The 8,888-nt window shown below is 42.4% G+C and overlaps 1 protein-coding gene across 2 annotated transcripts; it reads right to left on the bottom strand.

The window, feature by feature from the left end:
* Positions 1–948: 948 nt before the first annotated feature.
* Positions 949–8,267, bottom strand: tmem19 (transmembrane protein 19). 2 transcript variants are annotated; one of them, XM_037695667.1, is made up of 8 exons: positions 8,257–8,267; positions 4,858–5,008; positions 3,188–3,301; positions 2,624–2,761; positions 2,477–2,553; positions 2,236–2,413; positions 1,323–1,532; positions 949–1,238 (listed from the first exon to the last, which is right to left on the bottom strand). In XM_037695667.1, the coding sequence occupies exons 1-8, from the start codon at positions 8,257–8,259 to the stop codon at positions 1,078–1,080; spliced, it is 1,032 nt and encodes a 343-aa protein (XP_037551595.1). In that variant the 5' UTR covers positions 8,260–8,267; the 3' UTR covers positions 949–1,077. The 2 variants fall into 2 exon arrangements, with proteins under 2 accessions (XP_037551595.1, XP_037551597.1); XM_037695669.1 differs by lacking the exon at positions 8,257–8,267 and adding an exon at positions 6,239–6,420.
* Positions 8,268–8,888: the final 621 nt, after the last annotated feature.

The raw sequence follows: 8,888 nt of genomic DNA, 5'->3' as shown, positions 1-8,888 counted from the left end.
CCGACGGAGAGCGCTGGGGTTCTGAAGCTTTTCTCGGCCTCTTTCGGCTCGTGCGTTTTCACCGGACACTGAATTCCAACAAGTTGCTCAAACAAAAGTTTTTATTACATTTAATTTATAAAACGAAGAGGAGGACATCACGATGTTAGCTTTCGGCTACAGAGATCCTTTAAAAACATAAAAATTCACCTCAGCTTACTTGCTTTTTTTTTTAGCTTTTAGCCACTGGTTTACTTCTTTTAGCTTGTAGGTATTCATACATTTTTAATTCTTCTACTGTCTTTAGATTTAAATAGCTAATCTGATATTTTTAGCTGTTTGTTAATTATGGCCTCTACCATTTTATTGGTTTTACCTTTTAGCTACTGTTCTGATCATCTTAGCTTTCTGATAAGTTTTAAATTTTGTCTACTGTTCTGATAATTTTAGCTTTTAGCTACTGTTTTGCTTATGCCCTCCGCTGCTTTGCTGGTTTTAGCTTTCATCTAATCTGATTAGCTTTTTGCTGCTGTTTTGATCAAATTGACTTTCATATACTATTTTTAGTTAAAGCTTTTAGGTACCGTTCTGATCATTTTAGCTTTTAGCTGCTTTTTAGCTTTTAGCTACTGTTCTGATCATTGAAGGTTTTAGCTACTGTTTTGCTATTATTGCATCTACCATTTCACTGGTTTTAGCTTTCAGCTACTGATCTGATAACGTTAACTTTCAGGTACTTGACAGTTTCATCTTTTAGCTACTGTACTAATAATTGTAGCTTTCAGCTTCTGTGTTGTTCATATTAGCTGTCTGATACTTTGAGTTTTAGCTTTTAGCTACTGTTCTGATGAAGTTAGCTTCCAGGTGCTTTTTAGCCTCTACCTCACGTATTGAGTAAAGAACCACAAATAACGTTGATCATTAAAGTTTATTGAACCTCGTTTAAAAAGTGATTTCAAGTTTTTCAGCAGCTTTTTATTTTATTTTTTACATTTAATTGAAAAATGTCTCAAAACCTCCTAAAACAGCCGATGGAGCAGGTTCTGATTTCTGTGGGTCAGGACGAGCGGAGCATCGACGGACGGATCCACGCCGGTCTCACCGAGGCCACACCCCCCACGCCAACCCCGGCAGGAAGAGGGCGATGAGGACGGAGGAGAACAGGTTGACGGCGTTGTTGTCCAGGATGGGCTTCCCGCAGATCCGCCGGGTCGTGGCGGACTCGTAGCTCACCACCTTCCCAATGCTCGAGTCGAAGCCTGCGGACGCAGACGGAGAGCCGGTCGGCGAAAACGAGATCAAACGGGTTCACGTTTTTTTTTTGTTCTGGATTCTGCACCAACCAGAGTACTGCATGTGGGCTCCCAGGAACGAGTCCAGCATGGAGCCCAGCAGGCCCGCTGCGCCACCGTACACCACGATGGGCCACTGGGGGTCGGCCAGGTGCAGGTCGCTAACCAGGAGGAGCTGAGTCACGAAGTAAGCCACGCCCACTGCCGCCCCACCCAGGAAGCTGGCGACCAATCCGATGGTCGTGACGCCGCCGTTGGTTCCTGTTAACAGGTGAGTTAATTAACTTTAATTAAAAAAACAATAGTTTGTTAAATAATTATATTCAGTATCAAAACCGGTTGTTTATTAAATTAAAAATAAAATTAATGTTTAAACGTAAACAATTTAGAATAAATCTGGACTCTGAATCCTAAAAATTAAGATTTTTAAAACAACTTTTCATCGTTCCAGTTGATGAAATGAGTCAAAAAGGAAGAAACGTCGTCCGGACGTGGTGCGGGTCGTCTCCTCTGGGCCACCGTACCAACACAACAGCTTAAAACGTTTAAAAAATAATAATAATTTCACATCTGGATCCTGGACCCCCGAAACCGAACCCAGAGTCTGAGAGGGTCTTCATCCTAACCCTGTAAAATCGTTGCATCGCGTCGTTTGGTTCAGTAGCTGTGGCGGCCATCTTGAATCTGGTCCAGATGTTGTAGAACGGTGTTTCTGTTAACAAAATATCTCACGAACCACTGGACTGAATTTAAACTGTCAAAACAATAATGTACAAATAATTACAGAAGGATCAGATTACTGGTGGAAGGCGGCGGGCGATATGCATTCCGTCAAGGCATACCAGGAGTTACTAATGGTTCATGAGATATTTTGCTGACACAGACAAAAACATCACTTGCGTTCAGTGGTGGGCAATAAGAAGAAATAAAAAGGAGGACTGGATCAGAACCGACGGCCTCTCACCTGTCGGGACTTCCTGCCAGGTGGTGATGAGTCTGGGCTGTGATTGGCTCAGGACAGGCCCCACCTCCGACGCCCAGGTGTCCCCGGCGCAGCAGGCGAGTGCGCCCAGCAGAGACAGACACATCCAGGAGGCCGAGTACTGCTTCCCAAAGTCCACGGGGATCTCGCCCGGACCCACCTGGAACAGAACCCTGCCTTTACCCACATGTCAGTGCGTCACTGCGGCTCCGCTCGGACTCACCTCGATCATGTAGAGCAGCGCGAGCTCCGTGGGAACGCCTCCGTTACAGAACACCTGGACCCAGTTCCTCTGCCCCCCTGACGAACAGCCGGACCGTTAGCGCTTGTGAAAAATCCCACCTGAGCACATTCCTGCGGCGCCGCCCACCTTCTTTGAAGTCTGCGTCGATTTTCTTCTTCTTCTCGGCGCCCCAGCGGGTCAACTTGGTGGAGGTGATGAAGAACGTGAGCAGAGCCGAAAAGAAGCTGAAGTTGGCCATCGTCAACACGAACCCCACCAGGAGAGCTGGAACGGAAGGAGGCGGCGGGTTTGATCGTTTGTCGGGTAATGAATCCGTCCGCAGCTGGAGGCGTTGATCATTTCTGAGCTCGTCGTGGCTCCAGGGTGACGTCGCTCCAGTTTAATAATTTACAGGTTTTCTTGAAGCTAAATTAGATTTCTGTATTAAACGGCAACAAAATGCATTTTGACTCGTTATGTTTTAAACTCCATGAATAAATCTTCTGTATTCTACGACTTCACGCATAAATCTCACTGATGTGATTCTCTGGTTCCTGGAAATGTGACTCACATGATCCTCTGACTGGGAAAAAAAACGTTTTAGGGTCCGAGGCTGGAAGGAAAATCTGTTTTTGTCAAATATTAAAAAAGTCACCAGAACCTTGAAGTCATCGGCTGCTTAAAACCAGGACTATAAAACAACAAACTCACCTCCGAGCGCGCCGGATGCGTCCAGACTGCGTCTCTTCAGCGCTCGAACTGCCATCGTGAGCGGGACCAAGATGGAGAAGAGCCATCGCCATGGCGACACCGGCTGCAGGTTCCCTGGAAACAAACGGGAACCTCGAATAATCTCTCCTCCAGACTTTGAGTCAACAGGTAAACGACAGGTGTGTTAACGAGGATGTTTCTGCTTTTACACAGAACCCAATTTGGACTGGTCCAGAACCCAGTTTGGAACGGTCTCTGTAAATAAATGACTTGGTTTCTTCTTTCAGCTGCTCCCTTCTTCAGGGGTCGCCACAGCAAACAAACTCCTACAAAGTCTTGGAAATAGTTTTTATGCTGGATACCCATCATGACGCAACCACAGACCACCGAGCTGCCAGCTCGGGCGCCCAGTGGGAGCAGATGGTGGGGGCTGAGAGCCTTGCTCAAGGGCCCAGCATGGGGCAAATGAGGGTGGAGGCAGGTGTGGGTGCTTCAACTTTCCCACCCACATTTTGTTGTCAGTCCAGGGAGTTGAACATGCGACCTTCCGATCACAGGCCCACCTTCTCTAACCTCTGCGCCACCGCTTAATCATTCGGTCTCCCAATAATTCCTGCATTAAAAACTGCTGCTCAAAATATTGTTTCTTTCCATAAATAACTATTTTTATGTTTTACATATTTAAATAATTGATCTATAAATTATATATATATATATATATATAATCTATAAATGAACTCGTGAGAAACAAAGATTAATTTGAACGTCGTTCTTCAACATCTGGACTTGTTGAGATGTAAAATTCTCAGGTCAACAACTATTTGTCATTTTTTACCAGTTGCTTTGTAGAAACATGTAAAACTCAACACTCGAAGGATTAATTAAAGCTTAATTAATTAACATTTATTAAAGCTTAATTAATTAACATTTATTAAAGCTTAATTAATTAGCATTAAAGCTTAATTAATTAACATTAAAGTGTAATGAATTAACATTTATTAAAGCTTAATTAATTAACATAACATAACATAGGAAACCTACGTGTGATCAGGAAGAACGTGTAAACTCCACCCAGGAAGGTGCCAGGTGGGAGGTGAACCTGTGACGTTCTTACTGTGAGGCGACGGCTCCACCCACTGCTCCGCCACGTCGCCTAGAGCCTTATTTAAATGCGGAACAGCACAGAAAGTTGCTGTTTGGTTGGCAGCGCAGTGTCAGGCGCACATCTCCCTTTGTGAATTAAACGGATGTGTAAAATTCTTACAACCAGTAATAAGTTTTCTTTACTTTACTAAAGTATTTGTACACGTTCTTACAAACAAAATAAAGAATGTTATTGATGTAATACCAGTTTGAACCGCTGCAGTATGAAATCACTTTTACGGTTTAAAGTTTTAAGCAAACGTCACAAACGCGCTTAAATTCAAGGACGGGTGTTTTCAAGCGAGGCTCTTTGATGGTTCCGACTGGTTTCTGAACCATCGGGAGGAACCGGACCGACCGCGTCCGAAACTAATCGTTTGATGACGAACGGTGAAAAACGAGAACGGCGTTCCAGAACCTGAAGCAGGGAAGTCGTTCGGTCTGAGAACGGCACAGTCCAGAACTGATTGCACACGTTCGGATCCATCTGGGGTTCGAACTACAACTCGTTTGTTTCTGCAGCTTACCGGAGACGGCACTGAGGGCGAGCGAGACGAACCAGAAGAAGAGCGAGAGCGCCAAAGTGACGCACAGAACGATCATGTCGGTCATCATCTTGATGTATTCCTTCGTCAGGACGGCGTCCTCAGAATCCATGACTGCAGGGGACAGGACGGGCTGCAGGACAGGAGGACAGAACCGAGACGTCACGTTAGACAGGAGGACCGTTCGTGCTGCTTTCAAACACACAAACTGGGCTGGGAAGTTTAGATCTGTAAAGACTTTAACCAAATTATTCAACACTTGTTTTCATTTTGAGAGAAATAAATCAACAGTTTGAACCAAATCTGAAGAATCCGTTAACATTTCTTAAAAACTAAACTCTGCTGCATTTTTACTAGTCGTTTAATTTGTATCTACAAAGTAAAAGCTTAAATATTTAAGTGTCAAAGCCTTTGTCTTTAAAATAAAATGCTTGACAGAGTCTTCTAATTAACTGATCCTAAATAATGCAATTATTGAAACTGGTCATTATGTTTGTTTCTGTGAGGCAGTTACCTCATGATGTAATTAAAACCAAAAAAATTAAATACATGAATACAAATATGAACGAGTTAAACAAGTTTGTGGTTAATTTTAGGGCAAATCTGGATTTTTAAACCTTGAACATGATCAGCAGCATCAGGAAAACAGCTTTGATGAACGTCACCTGCTGGATTTATTGTGTGTAAATAAAGTTAGGTCAATTAAAATAAACATCTGGTTATCCGTGTTCAACAACGTGCAAGATATTACAAAGATATTACGATTTGGCCTTTGATTAAATTAGTAAGTATAAAGGAATTCTAATGAAATTATTTCATTTATCATGGAATAAAAATATATAAACATGCAGGAAGTTTCAGGATTTTTTTTTTTACTTTTCCATTTAAAACAGTAAAACTCAAAGACAGCAGGGTTTTAGGAAATAAGCACAAGAAACAATTTTAAGAGTAACCAAATTGATTGAGGTCAAGCAGAGACGCAAAACATTTGAAGTAACAGTGAATTCTTTAACATTTATTTTACTCTGAAGTGAAATTTTCACCCATTCAGAAACTAAAAATCGAAAAAGAAAACTAAGTGGTCATCTGACATTTTTATTTTGTTTCTGCAACAAACAACCCAGCGTGAACACCAGCAGTTTAGAATATGACAATTTAACCTCTTAACGTGAACACAGTGAAGCGAATGACTAAACCTTGAACAAATGTAGGAATTAAGGACATTCTACTTAATTAGCATTTTAGCACCAAAACGAACAATATAAATTACAATAAAATGTTAAATTGTTTGTAACGCAAATGGAAACGAGACGAGTCAATATTCACGTCAGTGTTTTTTTTTATTCATTCTGTTAAAACTCACCAACAGCAGTTGTTTTAGAAATCATCGTGGATCGTTTCCTTCGACCTCCGACGACAGCTAAATTTAACTTTATTTTTAATTAAAGATAAAACAAATTTCTGTTTTTCTGCTGTCTGATCGCAAACTGTTATTTTAACAAGAAAAACAAAGCGAGTAACCCCGATTATTTAAGCTACAGACCGACAGAGCAGAGACAGGAAGCGGGTGGCGGAGGAATTTAACTGACGGACCAGCTTCCGTCAGCTGACAGCTTCGTTCTTAAAGGATTAACTGTCGGCCAACACAAATATAGTGATCAGTGACGGTACATTTTATTAGTTTTTCGTGAATAAGAAAGCATTTTAGGCCTATTTACATAACTAATATCGTCGCAAATAAAGGTGACAACATTCATCTAGTGTCAAATTAGCTCTAAATTAACACAATAAAAATATTCACGTTTTATTGATAAATTAACATATTGTATTTGTAAGTCTTGTTTAAAACATTAAATGCAGTGATAAATTAAGTTTACATAGGTTTTCTGAGAACGGGGAAGCTTTTCTCTTAAAAGCAGGATGTTGCAAAATTTTGCACATTTTAAAATCTGATTAATATTAACAAAAAATATTTAATATTCAGTAACGGTCTACAAGGTCAGTTTTTAAAGCTGTGGTATGACTGGACTTTAAAATCCATCCATCACTTTCCGCTTGTTCTGAAGTCGGGTCGTGGAGGCAGCTGGAGCAGGGAGGCCCAGACATCTTTCCACGTCCACCTCTTCTAGCTCTTCAGGGACGACTCCAAGGCGTTCAAAGGCCAACTGAGAGACAGTCTCTTTAGGGTGTCCTGGGTCTTCTCCGGGGTCTACTCCCAGTCGGACATGCCCGAACCACTTCAAGTGGCTCTTCTGGATGTGGAGGAGCAGCGGTTCTACTCCAAGTCTCTCCTGGAATTGTAAACACTTCATTTCTGTCAAGCACCCTGCTCGTTGGTGTGCAACTCCACATGTGAACCTCCAGGCTCCAACCTGCGGCTGCCTTTGGGCTCCTCCTGCTCACGTACGACTGCTTGGTTAGCTCGGCACTAGCCCCCATCACTCTTAGGGGCTGAGATTTTTTTTAAGGGTAGACGCGGAAATGCTTACTTGAAGTGGCAGATGATCATATGTGATATTAAGAAGTTATGTTGTGTCGTCTGTTGTGTTTAAAATTAGTGTTTATGTAATTATTTTCAGATTACATACCCAGTAGAAGTGTTATTCATTCAAGGCAGTCATATTTGTCAATAATTTTATTATTAATAAGCCTGAAAGTTGCCAGATCCAAACAAACAGTTACCGGAATACACCCTGTCAAAATAAGAGTAATAAGAGTTCCTGGATCCTTTTCCGACGGGATTCGGCTCAAATTAAGCCCTGCTGACCAGTAAACGGAGAGCTTTGCTTTACAGCTCAGCTCCCTCTTCACCACAACGGACCAGCTCAGAGGATGCAGTACTGATCCACCCTTTTCCGGTTGAGGACCATGGCCTCAGATTTGGAGGTGCTGATCCAGTGTTCCACGGCCAGGACAGAACCCACATTGTTCCTTCTGGATCTGAGGTTTGACCAACAATCGGACTCGCTTCTCCAGCACCCCTGAATAGACCTTCCCAGGGAGTCTGTGGAGAGTGATGCCCCTGTAATTGGAGCACAGCCTCCAGTCCCCATTTTTGAAGAGGGGAACCACCCTCACCCCCCCAGTCTGTAAATCCAGTGGCACTGCCCCCGATGTCCATGTAATAATGCAAAGATGTGTCAGCCAAGACGGCCCCACAACATCCAGAGCTTTAAGGACTTTAAAACTAACATTTTAAAAGTTAAATATGTATAACAACAAAGGCATATTCAAGAACAAGGTGCTTTAAAAACATTCTGCTCAGAGAGTTAACTCCAGCACCTCACAACAGATCATATCTGAAAGTATAAAAACTCATTCTTGACGTAAGCAGAAGAATATTCTGTTGAAACAACAACAGGAACACAAAGTAATCCTCACCATTTCACTGTGAGAGCGTGAACTCTCGTCGGCTTTCGTGTACTTTAAATCCGTGCGCCAGATGTTTCCTGGCAGATGTGAAGAGTTTGAAGTCCTGGCGGTGGAGACGGCAGCAGAACACAAACACAGCTCTGTCTCTAACCAAACCGTCCCTCACGTCTCAAACACAGGAGCTGTTCTTTCAGGGACAGGAACTCCCTGATGGCTCCATCTTGGATCAGCTGACGACATGGTTAAAGCGGTTTCCATGGCGACTCGTCTCAACCTTTTAACAGTTTCTCTAAAAAGTTGAGAAGATGAAATATTTCACTGTAAACAGATTATTGACACGGAGACATGGAAGTGTCCAAGTGTCTCTCCATGAAACACGTCCCACAAGTTCACGTCAAAATCAAACAATTATCAGAATAAAGTTAAAGTTGTCTTCATTTGTTTGTCATCCATCCATGCATCCATCCAACTGTCTGTCCATTCATTCATCCATCCATTTGTCCATCCTTCTGTCCATCCATCCATCCATCATCCATCCATCCATCTGTCTATCATCATCCATTTATCATCCATCCATTTAACCATCCATCCAACTATCCATCCATCCGTCCATTTAACTGTCCATCCATCATCCATTTATC

The sequence above is a fragment of the Nematolebias whitei genome, chromosome 22 (assembly GCF_014905685.2).
Source record: "Nematolebias whitei isolate Nwh7 chromosome 22, NemWhi1, whole genome shotgun sequence".
NCBI classification, from domain to species: Eukaryota; Metazoa; Chordata; class Actinopteri; order Cyprinodontiformes; family Rivulidae; genus Nematolebias; species Nematolebias whitei.
The sequence above is the reverse complement of the archived record's forward strand: the minus strand, read 5'-3'. Positions and strand labels throughout refer to the sequence as shown.